The sequence below is a fragment of the Scardinius erythrophthalmus genome (assembly GCF_964197995.2).
Source record: "Scardinius erythrophthalmus genome assembly, chromosome: 8".
NCBI classification, from domain to species: Eukaryota; Metazoa; Chordata; class Actinopteri; order Cypriniformes; family Leuciscidae; genus Scardinius; species Scardinius erythrophthalmus.
The window spans coordinates 18,747,817-18,775,500 of record NC_138228.1 but is presented as its reverse complement, the minus strand read 5'-3'; the positions used below and the strand labels follow the sequence as shown (position 1 = coordinate 18,775,500).

At 37.8% G+C, this 27,684-nt stretch overlaps 1 protein-coding gene across 2 annotated transcripts; it reads left to right on the top strand.

Annotated features, from left to right (window-relative positions):
• Positions 1 to 201: 201 nt before the first annotated feature.
• On the top strand, positions 202 to 24,759 carry ppp6r2b (protein phosphatase 6, regulatory subunit 2b). Of its 2 annotated transcripts, XM_081372256.1 has the most exons (23): positions 202 to 474; positions 1,668 to 1,801; positions 3,793 to 4,050; positions 6,267 to 6,453; positions 6,551 to 6,688; positions 7,377 to 7,442; positions 11,095 to 11,207; positions 11,372 to 11,485; positions 11,566 to 11,692; positions 11,796 to 11,948; positions 12,623 to 12,805; positions 15,042 to 15,106; positions 15,199 to 15,314; positions 15,567 to 15,652; positions 15,758 to 15,855; positions 16,111 to 16,162; positions 16,269 to 16,396; positions 16,497 to 16,651; positions 16,737 to 16,902; positions 16,984 to 17,057; positions 19,772 to 19,961; positions 21,093 to 21,179; positions 21,262 to 24,759. In XM_081372256.1, the coding sequence occupies exons 3-23, from the start codon at positions 3,824 to 3,826 to the stop codon at positions 21,290 to 21,292; spliced, it is 2,556 nt and encodes an 851-aa protein (XP_081228382.1). In that variant the 5' UTR covers positions 202 to 474; positions 1,668 to 1,801; positions 3,793 to 3,823; the 3' UTR covers positions 21,293 to 24,759. The 2 variants fall into 2 exon arrangements, with proteins under 2 accessions (XP_081228382.1, XP_081228383.1); XM_081372257.1 differs by lacking the exon at positions 202 to 474 and having other exon boundaries at positions 1,667 to 1,801; positions 16,740 to 16,902.
• Positions 24,760 to 27,684: the final 2,925 nt, after the last annotated feature.

Genomic DNA, 27,684 nt, shown 5'->3' with positions numbered 1-27,684 from the left:
TCTAGTGAGTATTTCCTTCCTAAAACCTGGTGGGGAAAAAACTATTTTATATTAGATTTTTGACCTACGTTTTTATTTATATGATATACAACTTTGTATATTGTCATAAATAATAAAGAATATATTTCCTCCATTTACTAATAAGAGCAATATTTCACTCTTCCCATAAAACTAAATCGAACCGATCGCCCAAGCGCGTTCACACACAGCGTGCGCGTCCGCGTCTCCTTGTCGGCCATTTTGACTTGATAAATAATGTCCAAATCTTTTTCTGCTAACAGTTTAAAGCTCTGAAGAAGCCAGTGCTGAAGCAGGGCTGCTGAAGGAGGTAACGTTAGGACGTTGGGGGATCTATGGATGCAGGACGATGCATCGTAAACAAAATATCACATCTCCCCTCGCCCTTTGACACCGTACAGAACAGGTCTGATCACAGATTGCTGTTTGTTTATCTGACATCTCAAAGTGTTTCTGGTAAGTTCACAGCAGTTTATTTGTTCACATTAATGCTGTTTTTACTATGTCTGTGCGTTTATATGCTAGTCGATCGTCTCTGATGAAGAGTACAGATGCGTTTATGACCTGCATATGGACTCACGTGACATGAGCAATTATTAAAAATATACCATGATGACTATGTTAAACAGTAATGCCTTTCACCTTGAAGTGTATTCTCATATTACAGGCATCATAATATTCTGAGATCAAATATGATAGCTGTAACGTTACGTAGTCACTACCTCGACATGCTTGGGCTCCTGAGGATGTTTACATTTGTTTATGCAAATGAGTTTAATACGATTTAAAGGCTTTTGACAGTGGAGGCATTTATAATGCTTTGCAACATCCAGTAAACGGGCATGCAAATTCTAAGCGTTTTGATTGGTGTTTCGAGTCTCGCTTCTGCGTTCTGATTGGTGGATCACGGACAGTGACATTGAGCGAGGCCGCTCTCTCTCTGACATTGATCTTGAACGAGGGATGTGATGTCGCCTCGTTAAGATAAATACGTATTTTAGTTAAAAATAACATTGTCTTCGTACAGTCGTCTGATTTTCATTGAATGCCCGTAGCCCTGTCACACACACGTACGCGTGGGCGTGAAGTGTGTGTGGACTGTATGATATGATGATCTCTGTAGCATTCTTGCTTTCACCAAACACACATGATTTTAATTAGTATTGGCTGATTGATGTTCATAATGTTAAAACTTCGTTTTACACAATAACCAAAATTTTACACAGTAGATACATTTATATAGTGCTGGAAAAGTAAAAAAAAAATGAATAATAAATATTTTTATCGCTTTCTTCTAGTTGTAGTATTTCTCTCTGTGAGTGCGCTCTATATAAATGTTTGTTGTAATAGATGCAGTGCAGTAATGGTCTGTATGATGTGGTTTAGGCTAGCGGCTGACCTCATATCCGCTGCATATGCTGATTAATCCCATTAAAAGACTAAAATGGGACATGCTGTTATCTGTAGGTGTGTGAACACCTTCATGTGTGTTTTAAACAAGAGATTATTCAGCCTGAGTCCTAGTCGTATTACAGAACCTTGATGTGACTTAATTAAAATGTGCTTGGCATTCTTTCCTCACCTCCACTCATCACTGTTTTCCTCATTGGTCTCAGTCATTTCTTGATGGCTTGTCTTTGTCCCTACAGGAGCCTGTGTTGTAATGTAAGGCAGCCCTTTCGGATGGGTGGGTTATCTGACCACTGACCACTCAATCTAGGAAACCAATGTGTGTAAACTGGTCTCTGCATCCCAACCAAGGAAACACACTATCTCCCTGAAGGTAATTTACTGCTTAAAGTGTAATTTCGCCGATTTTCAAACCGCTTTGAATTGTTACAATGCTGGTAGTATGTAAATGAATAATGTTTACTCTTTCTCCGTGTTACCTGGACAGAGAAATTCATGTTAATTTGTCAGCAAAATTTCGCCAGATGTCATGATTTGACAACTCCAGGACTTTCATGAAAACTACAGATTATACAGTACTTTCGCATTTTTGTATCCCCGCCCACGGATAGTCGGATCAGCTGAGGGTTATTAAAGGGGGGGTGAAATGCTCATTTTCACTCAATCTCCTGTTAATCTTGAGTACCTATAGAGTAGTATTGCATCCTTCATATCTCCAAAAAGTCTTTAGTTTTATTATATTTATAAAAGAAAGATAGGCTGTACCGAGTCTTTCCGGAAAAAAACGAGCGGCTGAAGGCGGGCCGTGTGGGCGGAGCTAAAGCTGTGCTAACGCGCCGAGCTAACAACAACACACAGAGACATTAGAAGCAGTTTTACTCACCGCCCGGTTCCAACCACGACCGCGAACCTTTATCATTGTGACTGCTCGATCCTTAAGCATTAGACGGTCTGCAAATCCGTCGATCTGGGCTTTGTTTATAAAACAATCATCGTCGAAATGCAGGGAACAAACAGTCTTGCACAACCTCCGTTGATGCTCTGAAAAAACAAACTCCATCCACTGTTCCCTTAACGCCGGGTTCTTTGGGAATCTGTGCAGGGTTGTCTTGCCCTGGCAACCAAAAACACACTTCTTTGGTGACATTGATCTTCCAAAAGCTGAGCATAGCGCTTTGATGGGTGTACTGCTTTCGCTCTCTCGCTCGTCGCTCTGGTCTACGGGTGCGCGCGCGCGCGCGTCCTTCCGGAGAAGTGCCCTTAGGACCCGTATAAGGAAATTCCGCCACATCTGACGTCACACATGCCCATACTCGAAAAAAACTTTCCGAAACTTGTGACAAACCGGAAGGAGCATTTTTGGAACAGAAATACTCCTTCAAACGTACAATTTAATTTTTGAAACTTTGTCCATGTTTAGCATGGGAATCCAACTCTTTAACAGTGTAAAAAAAACTCAGTATGCATGAAATAGCATTTCACCCCCCCTTTAACAGAACAGTAATTGTAAGGTGTAGGTTTATCATGGTATCATGCTATGTCTACTATTTAAACAGCACTATGGTAAAAATGGAACACTGGTAACAGCTTCCTTGCCTGTACGCGACAGCATTTTGCTTCGGGGGGTTGGACAGAATGGCAGTCTCTTCAGTTTTTCCCCTCCTTTTTTTTCAACTGAAAAACTGTTTGTGGGCATCCATTTTGAAATGTCGATTACAAACACTGAGGTATTTTCAGAATTTCTATTGGCGTTCTCTCCATATTTATGATTCATTGCAGCCTTTAGCCACTGCCTACACCGTGTGTCGAAATATTACTAAGTCTGTAAACAGGACGTTATCACATGCCAGAGATGGGACACCAAAGACAAACGCAAAGAGGAAAACTTTTCTGAAGGCAACTGACTGTCTTCAGAAAAGTTTCGATTGTAATTTATTTTCGTCTTGCGTCTGTATAATGTAGTGTTTATAAGCGCAGTGCTGCTTTGTGTACAGAGGTAATCAACGAAACAAAATCATTGCTGTTCCATAAGCGCCACCTACTGTCAAAGAGTGGATTTCAAATGAAGTCAAATGAAGTCTGAAGTCAAATGAAATTGGATCAGCTTTAATTGACTGATGCAATTGATTCTTTAACTGCTCATCAAGAGTGTAATTACAGCTGACTCACTAATGTTTAATAGTTGCTGTTCATGCTGCACCTGCTCTGGATTTTACTATTCACTATTTTACTGGTGCATTTTCTAATTTGACTTTTTTGGCAAACTAAGAGTTAGTCAGTGGCCAGCAAACCCTTTAAAACATCAGCTTGATTTCTTATTCTAATATGCTTGAGTAAGTAACATCCTCTCTCTGTCTGTCTCAGGCGCTCTCTCTTTCTTCGATAGGCTGCAGTCATGTTCTGGAAGTTTGACCTGCACAACTCATCTCAGGTTGAGAAGCTCTTGGAGAAGGAGGATGTGACCCTACAGGAGCTGCTGGATGAAGAAGATGTGCTGCAGGAGTGCAAGGCCCAGAATCAGCGCCTCCTCCTGTTCCTCACCCGGGACAGCAGCATGCTGGAGCTTCTCAACCTCGTCACGCACGAGCCCCCTACTGACCGGGAGGAGAAACTGCGCTACAAGTGAGTGAAAAAGATGCTCTACACTTTCTGAGCACCTCTTTAATAAAATGTTTTGAAACTTTGTCTGCAATGGAGAAAAATGTATTGACAGATATTTGAACAGCTTAATTTCATCAACTGATATTTGGACAATTAGATATTATGTAGCAGACTGGCTTATATATATATATATATATATATTAAAAATTACAAATTATCAGACAGTTAATCAGACAATTAATTAACTAATTTTTTGCAAATAATTATACATTTTTTGTTAGTTATCTCAGTATTATTTTAGTATCATTTATATGCTGTTATAGTATTTATTAATATTTTAAATTAGCATTTATTGTTACTTCTTCAGTTTTAATTTTTTTTATTTTAGTTTAAGTTTTAGTAAAGTTTTTTTTTTTTTTTATATTTTTTTTATATTTATATTTAGCTTGAATTTATTTTTATTTCAGTTTTAGTCATTTTAGTACCTCAACTCAGTATTTCAGTTAGTTGGCAAGGCAAACATTTCAAAGTTTGTTTTTCAGTTTATATATACATATATATATATACAGTGCAATGCATAAGTTTAGACACCCATGCTAAAGTTGACTAAAAAGAGGAATAAAAAATCATCTTTTGGAAATTGAACTTAATGCCTTAATTTAATTTTTTTTGGAAAATCCAACCTTTAAGGACACCAATTTTCTTTGTGAATGAATAATGTGTCGTAAATAAATAAATGTTCTTCCTTAAAATACAGGGTGCATAAGTTTGGACACCCCTATGTTAAATTCCCATAGAGGCAGGCAGATTTTTATTTTTAAAGGCCAGTTACTTCATGGATCCAGGATACTATGCATCCTGATAAAGTTCCCTTGGCCTTTGGAATTAAAATAGCCCCACATCATCACATAGCCTTCACCATACCTAGAGATTGGCATGGTTTTATTTCAGTTAGCCTAATAGCTGGTTTGATTTGCATTGAGAGATGATCTTATGGAAAGTACTCCATGCCAATCTCTAGCTGATTAAATAGTTATAATTTGACCAATAAACAACCGTTTTTTGGCCATATTGAGATTATCAGTTAGGCCGATTATTCCACCGCCTTGCATGGTAAACAACAGTGTTGCAACTTGTCCATTAAAAAATTACTTAATTATTTGCAGTTAATTTACTAAATATGTATTCATGTGCTTGTGCTGCCATTAAAGATAGGCTAGGCAATTTTGGACAGGCTAGCAATAGCAAGCTAGCTTTGAAAGCATGAGATCCAGCCCTCCCTTTAGAGCATCTCCAAAGCCACACCTCCTTCAAAACACATTAAAGGCACACTATGCAAGATTTGTACCTTAATATAACCCTTCGAAATCATTTCGATGGTAAACGAACTCGTAGTAGGGCGAATCATCCCGATAGCAAAGCAGGGGGGACGCCACTGGCAAAACCAGCAGTGCAAGTTTGAGAGGTGGCGTCCCGACAAATCTCGCGAGAAACACGCATTGCTTTACGGCACGACGTCACATACATCAACAACATATGAAGCAGCCTCTATGGAAGACACTAGCACGCATTTCAGATGTGAATCATGGCAGAGTCGACGAAGAAAACGGAGAAAGTGCGGTTGGAAGAGTCAAGGAAAAGAAAACGACGGCTCTGCGTGAGTGGTATTTACGTCAGTAACGTTAAATACAAGATTTATTTCACCATTGAAAGTGTTGACATAGAAACGCATAAATCCGAGTCTGAGGACGTGAACAGCTCCGGGTAGAATGTAACGAGTGGCCTTCTCTTAATAACTGTTACGACATGGCATGAACGCAGCATAAGCTCGTTGTTTTGGTTCAGGAGGAACTGTAAAAGGAGGCTGCTGTTTGTTTGCGGCACTTGGTGGCTTTCTGTCTACAACTCTGCTTAGCCTTACAGAACGCGCTGATGGCTTGGATGTCTGCGTGAGCAGGTTTGTGGAGGTTTGGTAATACATATGTTGACAGGCAGGTAGGACAACGTATCATTGCATTTGGACCGAATGCAATGATTGAACGAACGTTTCAATATTTAGACCTATTATTTATTGCTTTCAGGATGTGAAGAGAGTTTCAACTAGTATAACAGAAAGTGTTTATAAAACAATTTGCCTACCCTACCTTTAAATTTGCAGTGTATTTGCAGTGTATATTGAATCTATTTAAGATATGTTGGTCATCCACTAGTTTTTTTTCTCTCGGTCTCTCATGCAGGTATGCTAATGTAGCATGTGAGTTGTTGACGTGCGATGTGTCCCTCATCAACGATAAAGTTGGTGGAGACGAGTCTCTGCTGAAGACGCTCTATAACTTCCTAGAGCAGACGCCACCGCTGAACCCTCTACTGGCCTCGTTCTTCAGTAAAACTGTTGGCAACCTCATCACCCGCAAGACAGAGCAGGTGCGCAAGCATGCATCTCAGTTCCTTTGAAAATCATTGATTTGTATTTGCTTGATTCTTTTTATCCTGATCTTTGTTGATTCAAATTTTTCATCAGATGATTGGTTTCCTAAAGAAAAAAGAGGATTTTATAGGGCAGGTGTTGAAACACTTGGACACGTCGGCCATGATGGATCTGGTGCTGCGTCTCATTAGCAGCGTGGAGCCCGCTTGTCTCAGACAGGAAGTGCTTAGTGTGAGTGCATTCAATCAGCTGATTCATTAATATTTCTATAATGGACACTTTGGCTTTGAGAAAAAATAAACTCATTAAATCATTTTAATATGCTGATTTGCTGCTCAATAAACATTTATTATTATTATTAAAACAGTTGTGCTGTTTTGGTGGAAACTGATGCATTTTATTTTTCAAGATTCTTTGAGTTGATAGTTAAAAAACAGCATTTGTTTGAAATAGAAATCTTTTGTAACATTATAAGTGTCTTTACTCACATTTTTGATAAATTTAATGTGTCCTTGAGTAAAACTAAAAAATCTTACTGACCCCAAACTTTGAATGGTAGTGTTTATAATATGTAAAGTGTTTTTTGATGATTTTAGTTCTTGTGTATCTTATCATAGTTTAAATAATTCATAATTTTAAATTTGTAAGATTAGTATTGAATTTATATTTAAAATGTGGCACAGGGGAGAAACTAAAATATGTGCATAGAAGTCATTAGAAAAAAAAAAACTGAAATGATGAAGACATGGTCAGTATTTTCAAAAACAATTTTAATGTGACTTTCATAAAACAAAAAGTAAAAACTGTAATCTTTAGTTTTAATAAAAATCAACCCGTGGGATATAAAAGTGCTCAAAACGAAATAAACACCTGTATCTGTGTGTAATTTTTATTGTATTTTCATGTCGTCTGTTTTCAGTGGCTGAATGAAGAGAGGCTGATCCAGAGACTCATTGAGCTGATACACCCTCACATTGATGATGAGGTCAGACATCACTCGAGTTTTACTAGAGAATGAATTACATGACGAAGTTTGATACATACCGTTAAAGGGATAGTTCAATTTGAAATAAATTTTTGATATGTTTTAGCTTACCTCAAGGGCATCCAAGATGTAGGTGTCTTTGTTTCCGCAGTAGTTTCAATTTTGATATTTTTAGGTCAAACCGTTCTTGTCTGTCAGTCATATAATGCAGGTCGATGGACAATGTCTCAAAACACAAGCACAGAGTCCAAATTAAAACAATTCCCCATCGTCCAAATTAAACAATTCCCCATCATAAGTACACATTGATGGCCTAAGACACGAAACGAGCGGTTTGTGTGAGAAAACGAACAGTATTTATATCGTTGTTATCTCTTGAAAACAGCACACGTCCAAATGATCTGACGGCGCGGGCGGGTATAGATATATAAATAGATGTCGCCTTGGCTACTGCAGTTCATTGGAACGAAACCGTAGCCAAGGCGACATCTATGTATATATCTATACCCGCCCGCGCCGTCAGATCATTTGGACGTGTGCTGTTTTCAAGAGGTACAAACGATATAAATACTGTTCGTTTTCTCACACAAACCGCTCGTTTCGTGTCTTAGGCCATCAATGTGTACTTCCGATGGGGAATTGTTTTAATTTGGACTCTGTGCATGCTCTTTGAGACAGTGACCGTAGACCTGCATGAAATGACTGACAGAAAAGAACGGTTTGACCTAAAAATATCCAAATTGAAACTACTGCGGAAAAAAAGACACCTACATCTTGGATGCCCTTGAGGTAAGCTAAAACATACCAAAAATTTATTTTCAAAGTGAACTATCCCTTTAAGTACTCGTTTAAATCTCTTACCTTAAAGGGATAGTTCACTTTGAAATAAAATTTTGGTATGTTTTAGCTTACCTCAAGGGCATCCAAGATGTAGGTGTCTTTTTTTCCGCAGTAGTTTCAATTTTGATATTTTTAGGTCAAACCGTTCTTGTCTGTCAGTCATATAATGCAGGTCTATAGTCACTGTCTCAAAGAGCATGCACAGAGTCCAAATTAAACATTTCCCCATCGTAAGTACACATTGATGGCCTAAGACACGAAACGAGCGGTTTGTGTGAGAAAACGAACAGTATTTATATCGTTTATACGTCTTGTAACACAGCCACATCCAAGTGATCTGAGGGCGCGCGCTTCCTGCTGTGTGACATGTGCGCAGACAGGTGCATAGATATATACACTAGATGTCGCCTTGGCTACGGCAGTTCATTGGAACGAATGTCTTTAAGGCGACATCTAGTGTATATATATCTATGCACCAGTCTGCGTACACGTCACACAGCAGGAAGCGCGCGCCCTCAGATCACTTGGACGTGTGCTGTGTTACAAGAGGTATAAACGATATAAATACTGTTCGTTTTCTCACACAAACCACTCGGTTCATGTCTTAAGCCATCAATGTGTACTTACGATGGGGAATTGTTTAATTTGGACGATGGGGAATTGTTTTAATTTGGACTCTGTGCATGCTCTTTGAGACAGTGACCATAGACCTGCATTATATGACTGAAAGACAAGAACGGTTTGACCTAAAAATATCAAAATTGAAACTACTGCGGAAAAAAAGACAGCTACATCTTGGATGCCCTTGAGGTAAGCTAAAACATACCAACATTTTATTTCAAAGTGAACTATCCCTTTAAAGCTCCAGTCCGTAACTTTTTTTGGGTTAAAAATGATCCAAAATAATTTTTTGAGCAAGTACATAACCAGCCAGTGTTCAAAACTATCTGCTTGCCGTAGCTCGATTCAAAACAGTACGCTTGTAATAATGTTTTTAATTCCAGTGGTACTGGTAGATTTCCGCGGAAATTCGAGCATGTCTTTGCGTCATTACGTCCCATCTGTACACATAAAGAAGGAGTCTCGGCTAGTAGGCTATATTGCGTGTGAGGATGTTGGAGGTTGAGATTTATAGCCTTTACTCACAGCACTTGATATAATTAAACTTATCAATTTGATGGCGGATCCAGAAAGGTTCGAACGACAATCACCAGTGACAACTGGAGATTCACCCGTTGTAAAATGCAAAAGACTTCGAACTTCGGAGTGGCTACAGAAAAAAAGAGACTGCAACCGGGCCCATGCGAAAACAAGGATAATATCGGAAGGCCATTAAATGTAGTCACGCAATGCTGATGTTGTTAACATTAACAATTTGAGAACAAAGTATAATTTGCACGGTTTGACGTGATATGATAAGCGATTGTTAGATTTAATCAGCGCGATTTACTGCAATGCTTTTTTTCCCTTAGTTTGTCAGAACAAAAGTGAATGTTACTTTCTTGTGCAGATGACATTTTCCGGTGAAAATTCTTATGTTGGTCATACTTCCAAAAAGTAGAATGAGCAGTGGCTGACAGCCAAACATTCTCCTCAAAACATTGGATTCATCCGCGCCGTGCCGAGGCACAACCCACGTAAAGTTGATAATTCCGTGAATAACTGCAATTGCAGATTTCGAACAGAGATGGCGACAAAGAGGAAAAACTACGGACTGCAGCTTTAAAGGGATAGTTCACCCAAACATGAAAATTCTGTCATCATTTACTCATGATGAGTTTGTTCCAAACCTGTATGAATTTTTCTTCTGCTGAACACAAAAGATTATATTTTGAAGAATGTCGGAAACCAAACAGTTGGAACCCCCACATACTACCATCAACTGTTTGGTTTCCGACTTTCTTCAAAATAACTTTAATCTTTAAAGTCCCCCTGTAGTCAATAATTTTATCCCTTAAAACTAATATTTGATCACCAAAATGACATATTTAAATGTTTTTTCCTTGGGAAAAAAAATTCTCCATGCCTTAAAGGTGCATTGCGCAACATTTCATGTTAAAAATACCCGTTTTTCTAACCCATACATGCTTAAACAATTGCCTGATGGGCTGAATGAGCCCTTCTCTGATCACTGCGATTGCCTCTATAATCCTGTACAGTAAAATAAATAAGAGGGATTCGGGTCGGAATTTGAGACTGGGCGTGACGTCATGCGCGTTCAGTTGCAGTGTTGCAGTTTCGCTTGTCGCCAGAGGGGGTATAGTTCTGCAAAAACTCAGAGACTTGCGCAATGCACCTTTAAAATAGCTTGAATGTAACTTGCCCCTTGCCTCATTTAGTATACGTGGTTCTATAAATATGCAAATTAGCCCCGCCTCCACTCACTCACACCAGTTCAGAAATCCACTCGTTGACGATCACACGTTGATGTGATTGGTTACAAGGTAGTTTGTAACGTAATAAACACCAGCGATTTCAAACCGCGTTTTTGAGACTGTCTTTGTTTCACTGCAGTTTTAAGGAGAAAAAAACTCAGAAACAGTGTTGACTGATGCATTTGGACATGGTTTGTCTTAAAGCATATTAAAAACACCACATAGACATTTAAACGACATTAAAAGCTTGATTTTCACCACAGGGGGACTTTAATAATAAAATTTTTGGGTGAACTATCCCTTTAAGGATGATAAATACTGTTTTTGGTCTTAGTATTGAAAAAGTCCTTAAGCGACATAAAACATTTGATTTCATCTTACAAATCGAAATAAATAGACATGAAAGATGAAACATATACATAAATGTGTGTTTACAGAGGCAGTCGAACGCATCTCAGACCCTGTGTGACATCATCCGTCTGAGCAGAGATCAGGCCAGTCTGCAGCAGGAATCTTCAGAGACCGACCCTTTGCTCACAACACTAGAGCTGTGAGTGTGTGTGATCACCGCCACTGTGTTCAGTCACTTTTCAAGTCAGCTAGATGGTTTCTTACTGTCTAAGTGGGCAGTTGTCAGCCAAAATAAGCAGAATGTGGAATGGACTTTATGCTTGAACAGATTAACTAAACTGAAGTCTCCGGCTGCTGTTTCAGACAGCAGAATGTTGAGGCCCTATTGAAGAACATGTTTGAAGGAGAAAAGAGTGAAGTGTGCATCGTCTATGGAACGCAAGTGTTACTCACATTGTTGGAAACTCAGAGACCTGGGTGAGTAACAAATGCATTTAATCATACACACACAGACACACACAATCACTGTTAATAAAAAATGAGTGTGTGTGTAACAGTGTTGAGCAGGTGACTGACCCGTGCTCTCAGGGATTTGAAAAGTCTTACACTGTTAACAACAGCATTTTAATGGGCATCCAACCACATCTAAAGCACTTCCAGCACCTTCTGTTAAACCCACTCAAGGTTGGTCTTGCCTCTGGTTTTATCAAGTCTTAAAACAAAGTCAAATCACTGAAAGATGTCACATAGAGGAGGTTGATGTTTTTTGGACTATCTCCGCACTCAGAAATGTGTGATGTTGACCACGATGGGTGTTCTTGAGGAGCCGTTTGGCAACGCGCGGCTGTATGCGTCCAGATTGATGGCTGCTCTCCTGTACACCAGATCTCCCAGAATCCACCAGGAGCTCTGCCAAATGAACATGATCAACCTGCTGCTGGTATGAGTCATCCTTAGTCTAGCTTACAAAGTCAGCAATTAAACAAGATGTTTCCTTTCTCAGAGCCAATCATTTTTTAAAATACTTTACATTTTGATCTGTCTGGAAATAAGACAATTTGATATTATTAGTTACATTTTTTTATTGTAAGAAATTATTCATTTTACTTTTTTTTTTAAAGAAATGAATACGTTTATTCAGCAAGGATGCATTAAATTGATCAAAAGTGACAGTAAAGACATTTATAATGTTACAAAAGAATTCTCTTTCAAATAAATGCTGTTCTTTTGAACTTAATATTCATCAAAGAATTCTAAAAATAATAAACGCATAATGGTTTCCACAAAAAAAAGAAGCAGCACAACTGTTTTAAACATTGATAATAATATGTGTTTCTTGAGCAGCAAATCAGCATATTAGAATGATTTTTGAAGCATCATGTGACTGGAGTATTGATGATTGGAGTAATGATGCTGAAAATTCAGCCTTGTCATCAAGGAATAAATTAAATGTATTTAAAATATAGTAAAATTGAATATAATTTTAAATTGTTATAATATTTTTCATTATTACTGTTTTACCGTATGTTTGATCAAATAAATGCAGCCTTGGTGAACATAAGAGTTCTTTCAGAGACATTTCCATTTTCTTTCTTAATCTGTTTCTCTCTTTAGGACTTGTTTTTTAAATTCTCCTGGAATAACTTCCTACACATCCAAGTGGAGCATTGTATCTCTGCCATCCTTAACCAGTCAACACAGAATGGAAAAACACATGACAGTCCAGATCAGATTCAGCTGGAAACACAAAACTCAGACAGATCTGACATGTTCACAAGCTGTGACTTGATAAAGCACGTAAGCATGACCCTCACTTATTGAAGCTTTGTATAGTCATATATATAGTAACATGTAATAAAGTTATATAAAAATAAATTGGCACTTGGCAGTAGTGAGGCACTATATATCACCATTAATAGAATAATAATCAAGTTTGAGTCACTTGCTAGATCTGACTCACTTGATAAACGTATGTATGTGTGTGTGTATATATGTGTGTGTGTATATATATATATATATATATATATATATATATATATATATATATATATATATATATATATATATATATATATATATATATATATATATATATATATATATATATATACACACTGCTCAAAAAAATAAAGGGAACACTTGTTAATCAGAGAATAGCATCAAGTCAGTTAAACTCCTGGGATATTGATCTGGTCAGTTAAGTAACAGAGGGGGTTGGTAATCAGTTTCAGCTGCTTTAGTGTTAATGAAATTAACAGCAGGTGCACTAGATGGGCAACAGTAAGACAACCCCCAAAACAGGAATGGTTTTACAGGTGGAGGCCACTGACATTTTTCCCTACTCATCTTTTCGGACTGTTTTTCACCAGTTTTGCATTTGGCTAGGGTCAGTGTCACTACTGGTAGCATGAGGCGATACCTGGACCCTACAGAGCTCCTTCAGGATTGCTCATCAATACGTGCCATTGCCAGAAGGTTTGCTGTGTCTCCCAGCACAGTCTCAAGAGCATGGAGGAGATTCCAGGAAGACAAACAGCTACTCTAGGAGAGCTGGACAGGGCCGTAGAAGGTCCTTAACCCATCAGCAGGACCGGTATCTGCTCTTTTGTGCGAGGAGGAACATGATGAGCACTGCCAGAGCCCTACAAAATGACCTCCAGCAGGCCACTGGTGTGAATGTCTCTGACCAAACAATCAGAAACAGACTTCATGAGGGTGGCCTGAGGGCCCGACGTCCTCTAGTGGGCCCTGTGCTCACTGCCCAGCACCAGAGAGCTCGATTGGCATTTCCCATTGAACACCAGAATTGGCAGGTCCGCCACTGGTGCCCTGTGGTTTTCACAAATGAGAGCAGGTTCACCCTGAGCACGTGACAGACAGGAATGGGTCTGGAGAAGCCGTGGAGAATGTTATGCTGCCTGTAACATCGTTCAGCATGACCGGTTTGGTGGTGGGTCAGTGATGGTCTGGGGAGGCATATCCATGGAGGGACGCACAGACCTCTGCAGGCTAGACAATGGCACCCTGACTGCCATTAGGTATCGGGATGAAATCCTTGGATCCATTGTCAGACCCTATGCTGGTGCAGTGGGTCCTGGGTTCCTCCTGGTGCACAACAATGCCCGGCCTCATGTGGCGAGAGCATGCAGGCAGTTCCTGGAGGATGAAGGAATGATACCATTGAAGGGCCACCACGCTCACCTGACCTACATCCAATAGAACGCCTCTGGGACATTGTGTTTCGGTCCATCTGACATCACCTGGTTGCACCTCAGACTGTCCAGGAGCTCAGTGATGCTCTGGTTCAGATCTGGGAGGAAATACCCCAGGACACCATCCATCGTCTCATTAGGAGCATGCCCCAACGTTGTTAGGCATGCATACAAGCACGTGGGGGCCATACAAACTACTGAGTACCATTTTCAGTTGCTGCAATGAAATTTCAGCAAAATTGACAAGCCTGCTGCATCATTTTTTCACTTAGATTTCCGGGGTGTTTTTGAATTCAGTCCTCTGTAGGTTGATCATTTTCATTTCCATCAAACGATGTGGCATCCTTTCGTTCATAACACATTACCCAGTCCATATTAGAATAGATATCCAGCATGATATTTTTCCCCATTGAGATCTGATGTGTTTTCAAAGTGTTCCTTTAATTTTTTTGAGCAGTGTATATATATACACTGTATCACACACTCAAACTGGCTTTGGTAAATGTGGTTTACAGGACTCTCCATAGGCGTAATGGTTTTTATACTGTACAACCGGTCACATCACATAAAACTTTCTGCATTTTTTAAAGTAAAAAAAACACAGATTAGTATGTTTTTAAGCTATTTGGTTTATGAGGACACAGGAAGTTAAACATGTCATTGTCACATTTCATTATATACATTTGTGTCCTCATAAACACGCACAAAACATATATAATACATTTACAGCACTTATGACATCAATTGTCAAAAAATTAAAAGGTTTCCTCTTGTGAAATGCTGTATGTATACGTCATTGAAATATAATTGTTTGTGCGCAGCTACTGAAGGACTGCAGGCTGGTTCAGAGGATTTTGGATGCTTGGGAAGAAAATGACAAAACACAGTAAGGACAAACTTAAATATCTATGAGCTGATGAGTCAATACGCATTTGCTGGAGTATCTTATGATCTTATATCTCTGTGTGTATGTTACAGGAAAGCTGGAGGCATGAGAAGAGGATATATGGGTCATCTGACCAGGATTGCCAACACAGTTGTGCAGAATGCAGAGAGAGAACAAGAGCAGACCCAAATCACACAACTAATAAAAGGTAGCAAACACAGTGTTTTTGGGAGGATTTGTGTTATATATATATATATATACATATACATACATACATATACATATATATATATATATATATACATATATATATATTCCTCCTTTAATGCATTTTTGCTGAATAACAGTGTTCATTTCTTTAAAAAAAAAATTCTTACTGACACCAAACTTTTGAATGATATCATTTTATAACAAACTTCATTCTTTGTTTTCAAATATTTGGTATGTCTGTGTATGACAGAGCTACCAGAGGACTATAAAGCTCGCTGGGAGCAGTTTGTGAATGAAACGCTTATGGAAACTAACAAGAAGAACACTGCAGACCTGGTGAGAGTTTGCTCAAAGACATGTGCTGTGAACTCATAGGAAGTATTTTAACATCAAAAATGGCAATCCGCAAATCACCTACAATGAGCATCTTTCTCTTAACAGGTGTTCTCAGATTATCAGATCCAGCAGATGACGGCAAACTTTGTTGATCAGTTTGGATTGAATGGCGATGAATTCGGAGAGCATGATGGCAACATCAGGTGATTCCTGCGCAAAGGGTTAGATATAGAGTTAAATGTAGATTCAACTATTAGATATCAATATTCATCTAAATGTTAAATAAAATTTATATTAATCTTATGTTTAAAAACTGTATGTTCTTTAATCCTTGATAATGTAAATCTACCATAGTTAGAAATTTTTTTTGAATTTATTTAATGTTAAATTATAATTAAAAAAATGAATTTAATAATTAATTGTTGATTGCTTCAGGTTTCTGTCTGTTTTTCCTGCAGCGCCACATTTGATCGAATCTCAGAGATCAACTTTAACCTGGGGGACAAGGGGGTGAGTCCTGTATTTCTGTTATTTTTATTCTTTCTTTATATTATCATTCACACATTCTTCCTTTCTCACTGTTGTTATTACTCTTCCCGTTTCTCTCCTCTCTCAGAAGAGCTCTGCTATCTTTGAGACTTGCACAAAGGAGCGAATCCGGCCGTTTGAAGATCCTGAGGAGGAGGAAGATATTTGGGAGGATAAAGAAATCAACTATGCAACACAAGTGAAATCCAGAAGCAGGTTCATAAAACACACACACACACACACACACACACACACTTGCACTCAGACTCTAATAATTGACTGCTCTGACTGCCGTGTATGGTTTATTTTTTAATAGGTTTGGACTGGTGACAAATGCTCAGAAGAGTGAGGTGGACGGTGGCTCTCGCAGGCGTCTGGGGTCACCTGACATGGAGTGGTTTCCAGAGACCAAACAAACTCCAGACAAGATCCAGAATCAGGACATGGACAAGCAATCCAGCGATCCACAGAGTATGCTCACAGCTCACATGATCTAGATTTAGATCTCCCACCTGATCTCATATAATATCTGAATGGAAAAATTATTATAACCCAGCAGGTCCTGGATGGACTGCGAGTTTTGAAGATGACTTCAGCTGTCGGGATTTTGCTAGTATCGCTATAGATACGGGCTCCAACGTGTGGGGAAGCTCTACCGCCCAGCTCAGCGAGACTGAGGAGAAGGGATGGGCGACTTTCACCGACTTCCAACCTTTCTGCTGGTAAGGGAGAGACTGTGTTTTAGTTGATATTGTGTATTCAGGTCATGTAGACACTGTGCTAAACGTTCCGGTGTTCTGCAGTTCAGATGCAGGACCCAGATGCAGTTCACCTGTGGACTCGGAAAATCCAAACAAACAGAGCCAAAATGAAGAAAGTGAGTGGCTTACTTGCTTATTTATTTATATTCATGTAATTTTTTTGCATCATTCCTCCTTATACTAAATGAGCAACAAATACTTGCATTCGGGTAATGTTTTTTTTGTAAATAAACACTGTAAAATGTTACCAACTTTTATAAGCCAGGCAGCCATATCACCCTGTAGCCCATGACTGGTTGCCCACTGAAGCTAAGCTGGGTTGAGCCTGGTCAATACCTGGATGGGAGACCTCCTGGGAAAACCAGGTTGCTGCTAGAAGAGGTGTTAGTGAGGCCAAAAGGGGGCGCTCACCCTGTGGTCTGTGTGGGTCCTAACACCCAAGTAAAGTGATGGGACACTATACTGTCAAAGAGCACCATCCTTCGGATGATACGTTAAACCGAGGTCCTGACTCTCTAGTCATTAAAAAATCCCAGGAGTTCAAAAGCGTAGGGGTGTAACCCTGGCATCCTGGCCAAATTTGCCCATTGGCCTCTGTTCATCATGGCCTCCAAATCATCCCCATATACTGATTGGCTTCATCACTGTCTCCTCTCCACCAATAAGCTGGTGTGTGGTGGGCGTTCTGGTGCAATATGGCTACCGGCGCATCATCCGATGCTGCGTTCCAGTCCACTTTTAGACACGCACTTGCGAACTTCCCTAAGCACTTCCCCTCGGGGGAATCCCCACCGCCATTTTGAAGTGCGTTCCACTTCATGAAGTGGACGAGGGAAGTTTATATGGACAGACCCTCGCTCCCTCGATTTTGACCGAGGGAGCGAGTCTACTTCATATGTACACTTCAGGCACCTATATGTCCCACAATGCAGTACGATTATGACGTCACCACATATCTCGTCTAATCACCACCACAACAAACAACTCTATGATATATTAATTCTAATTTTTTTAATTGAAAACAACCCAAACACCATATATACATTTGGATGCTGTATTAAAAAAATTATTAAAGGGAAAACAAATGTAAATAATAAATCAACTACACAGCTGATTCCAAGTGATCAAGGGCTTAGGACGTTCCAATTCAGCCCATTGCAGTTTCCGCCAGTAGTGGGCACTCGCAATGACGTACATCCGAGTGAACGAGACGGAGGGAAGTTAGCAAGTGAAGGGCATGATAATTTTGGACTGGAACGCAGCACAGGTGGATGCTACACATCGGTGGTGGTTGAGGAGATTCCCCTCTTCTATGTAAAGTGCTTTGAGTTTCGAGAAAAGCACTATATAAATGTAATGAATTATTATTATTATTATTATTTTTTTTATAAGCATCTTGCATTTTTGCGTAAAAATTGTTTAATATGTTATTCTTACTTAGCATTGAGAGAATGTATTTATTGAAGTAAAACATTACATAGTTTTGTTAGTAGTAGAAATTATATTTTTACTATTTGTATTTCATTTTACTTTTAAACATTATTATTATTATTAACCATTTTTTTTACTTAATTTTAATAAAATTATTACTTTGTGTAATTTATGTAGTTTTAATTTGATAAATTAATTTCCCCCTCTAAGTGCTTTTAGTCTTATAAAGAATATTTGTTTTTTATGCAAGATACTTATAAAAGTTTTTTTTTAAATAATAATATGAATAGTTTTATTTAATTTTTGCTTTTAATTTTGTATTATTTTATTATTGTTATACCAATATTATTATTGAATACATGAATTTCTCCTCTAAATGCTGTCAGTCTTATTAAGAATATTTATTTCATGCAAAATGCTTATAAAAGTGTGGTGTTGTTGATAATCATTATTATTATATTGTTATTGAAAGGTATACCATGTAACTTTTGACCTTCTAGCTAGCGATATAAAAACAAAATGCATGCATTGACTGCGGATGAATACGATTATCATACTGCTCATAAAACATTCACTGTTAGACTTAAGAGATATAACCAGATTAGATGGAAAGGATCTCAAACTGACAAGCTGAAGACATTACTGTCTATATACATTAATAGACACGGTACTTCCTTGAAAGCACAGCACAGTGCTAAAACAACCATAATAAAACAACCCTTTACAATAGATAAAACTTTACAATGAACTCTGTTAGAGAGATACAAATGGCAATTTATCCGTTCAAGAAAATGCCTTCCTCTCCTGTTAGTAATAAAACGCTATCGCCACAACATTTCAAATCCCTCAGTTCTTGCCATCTCTGAAAAGTCAAGCCAATGTTGATTCTTGTTTTATTACAAGCTCTGTCACGTTCTCTTTTTGCCAGCAGACTCTCCTCTGTTCAGTGTTTTTTTTTTAACGAGTGATTTCCCTGATTGGCTCAAGATTGTGACCACTAACCTATGCCAGTCCCACACAATACACGTGTCAAAATATCGGAGCAACCTTTTCTCCATTTATGGATATGACGAGACACACAGCGAATGACGTATATTCGCAATTTCCTGCAAAAACCATCCTGAGAGGTCTAAAATATAAACACTTAATAGGCTTAGTGAATCAGGGTAAGACCAAAAACACGTTTTGGAAGAAGGATTGATGATTTGACTCCATTATTTAAATGTTAAAAGTTACATAGTGTACATTTCACTTAAACATTTACACAAACTTATATTATTATTATTGATAATAATAATAATATTATATTTATTGTTTGCATATTTACGACACTCTTGTTTGTTCTAAATGTTCTTGAAATGGTCAATGAACACGAGTTGATAGCATGTGTGTGTTGCAGTGAAAGGCTCGTCAGCGTGTGTGTGGAGTGTGTGTGGGGCGAGGAAGGCTCCGCTGGTGGCGTCCGACAGCAGCTCCAGTGGCTCAGACAGTGAAGACGAAGACAGAGCCAACATCATCACAGAGAGCGTCGCCAAGGAGAGCATTACACTTGCCTTCGATGCAAACAACGAGAAAGCAGTCTTCAACAGGTAAAACATTCCATCGAAGCATTTTTAAAGCATTATTGTACTTTTAAACATTATGGGCCCTATTTTAACGATCTGAAACGCAAGTAACTTTTTGGGCGGATCTCGGACAAATATTAAATGGGTTGGTCTGAAGTAGCTTCATTACTCATAGGTGTGGTTTGGGCGTAACGTGAAATAAACCAATCAGAGCGTCATCTCACATTTCCTTTTAAAAGCAGGCGCGCTTGTTCCATGGCGGATTGCTTTTATAACGGCGGATTTGCCAGACGCACACCAGGAGCGGTTCACCGCCGAGGAGACCGACGTTCTCGTCAGGGCCGTAAAAGACAGAGAAGTGACATTGTATGTGGATGGGAGAAACCCACCCAAATTAGCTTTAGTTAAACAGGCGTATAATCATTTTGGTAAATGTGTAAGCTAGATTTATGCATATTTTTTCACATCTTCATGGACACTACAATGATTTCCCTCGTGTGGTAATATTTTTCCTTGTAATTATGTATGGCTGTCTAAAAATGAGAACTGCTGAGTCTGTGTAGATGAGAGAAGCAAAGTGTATGTGCGTTGTGCACACGCTACATTATGACCAAGCATGCGCCCTTAAAATAGCATCTGAATAATGTGCCACTGACTTTAGACTAGGTTTTTCCTGGTCTGTGGCAGAATTGTTTTCTGAAACTGTAAAATAGCACCAGGGAACATTTGCGCCGGAACACGCCTCCTCTTTTCGCTGAACTGCCCCTGGGAGTGCAAGTTCATTCCCTAATTTACCGACGTGCGTCTGTGGAGGGAAAAGTCCGCTGTGCGTTTGGTGCAAAATAGGATTGATGCATGCGTCAGTGTACAAAATCAATTGTGATAGGGCCCTATATGTATCAATCTTCTTATTAGTATTACCACTAATAATACAATTATGTAAAGTTTTAATTAAAACATTTATTTCTTAATTATTGTGCAAAAAGTTTGGTGTTGTTAATAAATAAAACTCTAATACACATTCTTGCATTCGTGTCTAAGCATTACTAAATTGTTTGCAAACCGTTTTGAAAATTTAGCAGCTGCTTTGACATTGACTTATGACAAAATGTGCACAGTGATGTCCTCTTATTGGTTGCTTCCACTGTCTTGCAGTGACACTAATGCCAAAGCAACAGATGTCATAGCAACAGGAACCATGGCGATACCCATCACTGGTACTCAGTCACCCAAGGAGCAGAAGTAAATATAGATACATTTGAGTGTTCTTCCATAGGAAATTACTGGACATGTATTTAAAGCCTACAAATGTCTCATTCTACAGGGGCGACTCCAGTAGTAATGGCCCAATGTAACAGCGTTTGACTCGCCTCCATCCCCATGAAAACCTTCGCTCCGCTCATGAAATGTTAAATGCTGTGGTTTCCCTGTTTTGGCATTTGCTGTTCCCATCGATCTGCAGTGTAGTTGCGTGGGTATTTTTAGTTTGAGCATGAGCGGTACTCTAGATGATCTCTTGTCTTTTCCAATGAAGACATCTTCACTGTTGGAGCACTGACCTTTGAACCCTGTGAGAGCGGCCCCACTACAGTCTGTGTGCGTGTTGAGCGTTGTGGAACTAGAATAAGATGCAGATCCGCAGATGGATTCTCACGTATATGCATAAAAATGCTTGGTACGTTGACAGGCGTGATGTTTCTAAACCAGTGTTTTCTATTTAGAACAAGGCATGATATCAAGTCTGTGTTTGCGACTGTGTGTGTGTGGTGTTGTTTTTTTGTACAACTATCTTTGTGAGGACCGGTTTGAGTTTAAGACCATCGGATTGAGGACAAAGAGAGTAAAGCGAGAACCTTTCTGAGAAGGCCTGTTTGAGGGTCAAGACTTGGTTTTAGGGAAAAGATTATAATTCGGTTTAGGGTAAGGGATCGGGTTAGGCACTTAGATCAATCTGTGTTTTGGTCGATCGGATCACAAGTACATGAGGGAGACCCATTCCTGTTTACACCTGGTATTTTAATCTGTCTCAACACGAGCGGAGATGACGGGGAAAAAATAGCTTGTCTCTGCTCTGAAGACCACGCCGAATGTGATGAGTGAAATCAGGAATGGTGAGAGAACATTGTGCTTGGTATGTTTTTCGTCTTCACACCAAACTTGGGTTTCCTTTCTTGGAAATCCCGTCTGGCTAGCGTATTCCCATAATATTTCCGCATTATGTCAGTAGGTGGAGATTAGGCGCTCTTTCGTTTACACTACGAAAACAATCTGGTCAAATGTGTTTTCGATTGACTCTGGAAGTGGTCGAAAGTGGACAACCTAAAAACGTTTCAAACCCCATTTACACCTGTATTTAGCGTCGTACACTTGTAATTCGATTGACCAAAACACATCTTAATTCCAGGTGTAAACAGGGCCTTAGTTGTGATGGGTAGGAGCTAGAGATTGCATTGTGTCAATGAATGTCTTTACAAAGATGAACAAGAGTGTGTGTGTGTGTGTGTGTGTGTGTGTGTGTGTTCTGTCTTGATCAGTCTCTGTTTGCTGTAGCCCTTGGGCCCGGTACTGATTTTATTTCAGTGCTGATTTGTTTGCACTTATGTTTCCACAGCATTTATGTTGTGTCCAGTTCTGCCCACAGAAACACACACGGATATGAGCAAAAATAATTGGGAGTAGGTCTCAATAGTTCTGTTGTTGTGGGGGCTGCTTTCATCTTAAAGGAATAGTTCACCTAAAAAAAAAAAATTGTTACTTACACACCGTCAGGTTTCAAACATGTATGACTTTCATCTGGAGAACACAAAAGAAGATATTTTAAAGAAAGTTCACGCTGATCTTTTTTATAGAACGATAGCGCAGAAGTCGTTTGAACCAACATCCCACGCATGGAAGGAATGTCATACAGGTTTGAAACGGCATTATGAGGGTGAGTAAATAATGACAGAATTTTATTTTTGAGTGAACTATTCCTTTAAACGTGTTTATGTAAGACTGTTTGACTCTGATTGTGTTGGTGGTTGGTATTTGAACGAACTCTCAGGTGAACGTCGTGTGTGTCAGAGCGAGTCTATGTGCAAAAGAAGAACCGAGGGCGCGTGTGCCTTGAAATATCAGAGAAGGACACATCGGTATGTTTAACGTGTGCGCACATATCCTTAAATCAATCTTCCTAGATCACTGTCAGGTCTTAGTAATAATGTGTATTCTTTACGCTATGTACTCTTAATATTATATTTTTTATGACTAATTACTAGCGCAACACTAGAACGCTGCAGTGTCCATTTCAATCTAGAGAGATAGCAATAATAGTATGGATAATTTCTAGGGATTTTTTTCTTTTTTTAGTAATGTAGCTTTGACGAAATGTGCACACATGCACACAAACTGTTTGTGAGAGTGAGTGTGTGTGAATGTGTGAGGCTCAGTGTGTTTTCAGTTTGATTTTGCACTTTTAAAAACTTGATTTTGATACCAAATACATTGGGATGTTAGTGGCGGTACGATGACTATAATGAGAGCCCTCGGTCATTGTTCGGTCTATGTGCAATTTTGAATTTACAAGCCGTTGTGTTGTTGATATTGCAGATGTTTGCCGATGCGAGTGTGTTTGTTGTGTTTAGGAGACTTTGAGCGAAACTCGAGAGAAATGGTGACCGATCCGTACCAGGCTCTGTGCTTGAATGTAATTCATCGTTTTTAATGTTTATTTTAAATCATGATTATTTTGGGCCAAAATATCTCTTTAATATTCCATCTTTCTGCCATTCTGGATGACAGGGTTTCATTCTCTCCTTCTGGAGACTGACATTTGGTCGTTCTTTTGTTTTTGTGTTTAACTTTATTTCTAGAAAGTCCTTACTGATATTCCACAACTAAAAGTGGCAGTATTTAAGTGCTGAATTAAAGGCAAGACACTAATCCCCTTTTATCTACTAGTGTACTCTAGTCCAAGCATTTCTTTCTGTCTGTAATTGAGCTAACATCTTTAGTTGACATGTCAGATACCATTACACTGGTTTAGAAAGTTCTCTTATAGTTTGTCAATGCATTAAAAAGTGATGAAACCCGTTGCCTTTAAAATTAAGTAAATAAACTTCATGCATAATTGAAGAAAAATAATAAGTTACCGTATGTGGAATTGTCAAGTTCAGTTCACATAACTAAAAATGAATAAGTAATAAACTTCATGCATAATTGAAAAAATTAAGTTGTTGATCACTTTTTTTAATTACGCATGAAGTTTTTTTACTTAATTTTGAGGCAATGGTTTCCTCAGTTTTTTTTAAGTTAAGACAACTGATTACTTTTTACAGTACAGGGCACGAGAACGAGAAAGAAATTATTATTTTTTTAATCAAAACTGTGACGTAAGAATTATGCCAATGTAATGCCACATGTGGAACACACAATTTGTGATTCTAATTTACACTTTTTCAATTGTTGTTTCATATCCCCTTCTTCCTCCACACCACAATGAAGATTTTATAGCTGAAAAATAGATGTATCAGAACCTGCAATGTGAAATGTATGTTGTTGGGTTCTTTTCTCTTCAGCTCTTGTGTGTATTCATGTACCCAAAAACACAAACTCATGTTGTATGTTATGAACTGGTACAATATTTTGTGGTATGTTCTGCCTTGAGCGTATGTCCATAGTATGAAACTGGAACACTGTTGTCATTTAGTCAAATGCCTTTTTATTGTAAACTGATGCTGGTGGTTTCTTTTTTTTTATTTTTGGTATAATGCAATACTGTACCTGTTATCTGTTGTCAGAGTTAGGCTTTAAAATCCAATATCAAATAAATATTTCAAATGGGTTTGTGTGTCAAATGTGTGTTCAATTCACATTTAATTATTTGTATAGCACTTTAGACAATACACATCGTTTCTAAGCAGCTTTACAGAAAATGCACGAGTCCACATTACAATTTAGAGTGATCTATTATCAGAGGTAACTGTCTAAGTTATGTATTTCAGAAATGTACATATACAAATCACAGTTAGCAAAAAATGTATTAATTTAGACAATGTAATAGGGCTGTCAAACGATTAATCGCGATTAATCGCATCCAAAATAAAAGTTTGTGTTTACATAATTTATGTCTGTGTACGGAGTATAATTATTTCCTATATATAAATACACACACATGCATATATATATTTAAGAAAATGTGTTATTTATATATAAAATATTTATATATAATATAAATTATATATAATATAAATATATATATACACAGTATATACATGCAAATATTTCTTAAATATATACATGCATGTGTGTGTATTTATATATAGAAAATAATTATACACCGTACACACACATGTATTATGTAAAAACAAACTTTTATTTTGGATGCGATTAATCGCGATTAATCGTTTGACAGCCCTACAATGTAATAATTTAAGGCAGAAACAATGAGCTCATTGAAGTAATGAATACTTGACTGTCAACAAATGATTGACATATAGAAACGCTTTTTTTCTTCAAAATAAATACTACTATGTACAATAATATCATGTTTAACAATTCTGAAAGTTAGTATTATTACACTGTAAATGGACAGGACCTGAGTTAATGGAAGTATTTCATCTAGCTAGTAGGCACTTTGCACAAACAAAGTGCTAGTTCGGGACCAAACACTGAAACTGGTTGAATCGTGTAGTAGCGAGTTGAGTTGATGAGTGCAATCTACATTAAAATTGTGAAAGCAATGAAATTTTTACTTTTTTTTTAAAGTGTCAATATAACACAATTGCTGCAAATGATAGTAATTGTGTAAAAAAGGAATACCGCTTGTGTATAAATTGGGTGTGGAAACAAAACCATGCCAAAAATAAAACTTGGATAACACTTTACAATAAGATTTCATTTGTAAACATTGGTTAACTACATTAGTTGACATGAACTAACAATGAACAATATTTCTACAGTTATTATTCTAAGTTAATGTTAATATTAACATTTATTAATATTTTCAAGATCAAAAGTTGTATCTGTTAACATTAGTTATGCACTGTGAACTAATATGAACATGAACAGTTTTATTAACTAGCATAAACAAATTAATATAATGCTAATAGTTAGTTAATACATTAACTAATGCTAACACACACCTAACTGTAAAGTGTTACCAAAACTTGTTCACATACTTTCATATACTTTGGCAAGTCAAGGCAAATTTATTCATTAAGCACATTTCATCCTCTGTTTTAACATGTGAAACACTGAATAATAGTAATAATAATATTAATAATAATAATAATAATAATAATCACCTAGAAAAAGAAAAAAAAGAAAACTCAATTTTACAATAATTTAAGAATAAGGAATAATATTAGGGGGAAAAATGCAGTATAATGTTTGCGAGTAGTGTTAAGTGTTTAAGTGTTAAGTAGCGTAGGTCCACTTTTTCATAGAAATTAATTGGTGCAAAACAATAACATCTGGATAGTATCCTGTAAATGTGTGCATACTTTCTTAACATGTCTAGACATTCAGTGCCTGATTAATGTAATACAAAATTAATTATAATTTTTTTAATTTATATATAGATTCTTTTTTTTTTTTTGCAAATACCACTTGGTTATACATTGGTAACATTGTACAATCTCATTTGTTAACATTAGTTAAAAGGGGTGGTATAATTCCCTTTTCACAAGATGTAAAATAAGTCTCTGATGTCCCCAGAGTGTGTGTGTGAAGTTTTAGCTCAAAATACCCCACAAATATTTTTATATAGCATGTTACAGTTGTCACTTTTTGAGGGTGAGCAAAAACACACTGTTTTGTGTCTGTTCCTTTAAATGCAAATGAGCTGCTGCTCCCGTCACAGGGGGCGGAGCAAAAGCTTGTGTCCTTTTACCTCACACAGGCACTTAAAAATTTCTAAAACTTTTAGCCTTCAAACCGGATTCAGACAATGATGGAGAGACTCAAGAAGTGACAACATGTAGAATGCAACAGGACATTTCTGAATGGTTAGTTGACGAATTTATGTAGCTTATGTGTAATCTTCTAGTCATTGATTTGCATATTCTGTCTTGATAATCTATAAATTGTGTTCCGGGGCGGGGTTTATGTAAATTCTAGTGTTGGTGATGTCACTAACCCGGGAGGAATGTTGTGTAGTCCCTATCAGTCGTTTGTTGTAGTCCTTAAAAATGATTTCTTTAAAAGCAAATATCTCCCTTTGCTTTGAACTTTGAGCGTTGTAAGTTTGCAGATGTTGTTTATGCTCAAACAGCAACATTACACACTAACTAAAGTTAGAAAAGTGAAATCATAATCAACCACCCCTTTAATGCATTATCTAACATGAACTAACAATAAGCAATGTATTTTTACAGCATTTTTTTTATCTTTGTTATAGTTAAGTTAATTGTTCATGTTGGTTCACAGTGGATTAACATTTACTAATATGTTTTTAATAAAAGGTTTAAAAAATATATCAGTTAATGTTAGTTGAGACTTTAACTAGGAATTAATAAATGCGGAAGTATTATGTATTGTTAAATGTAAACTAATTTTAATCAGATGAGAAGTTAGAAAAGTGTTACCTTTATATTTAATGTAGTGACGTTCATACATTTTGGATCTGTTGTTCCGCCTTCTGTCATCATGAACTATCATGAACCTAGAGAATGAAACCAAACAATCAAAAATGCAACGACTCAGAATGACACCAATCCTGTGTGAAGTGCACAGAAAGTAAAAGTTCCCCTGGAGGCACGAGGGGGCG

What these genes read in the sequence shown, in the direction of transcription:
- ppp6r2b (XM_081372256.1), top strand. Translation starts at nt 3,824, where the DNA reads ATGTTCTGGAAGTTTGACCTGCACAACTCATCTCAGGTTGAGAAGCTC. An exon ending in AGAAGAACACTGCAGACCTG is followed by an intron (nt 15,653 to 15,757) that starts GTGAGAGTTTGC and finishes TTCTCTTAACAG; the next exon opens with GTGTTCTCAGATTATCAGAT. An exon ending in GCAATCCAGCGATCCACAGA is followed by an intron (nt 16,652 to 16,736) that starts GTATGCTCACAG and finishes ATTATAACCCAG; the next exon opens with CAGGTCCTGGATGGACTGCG.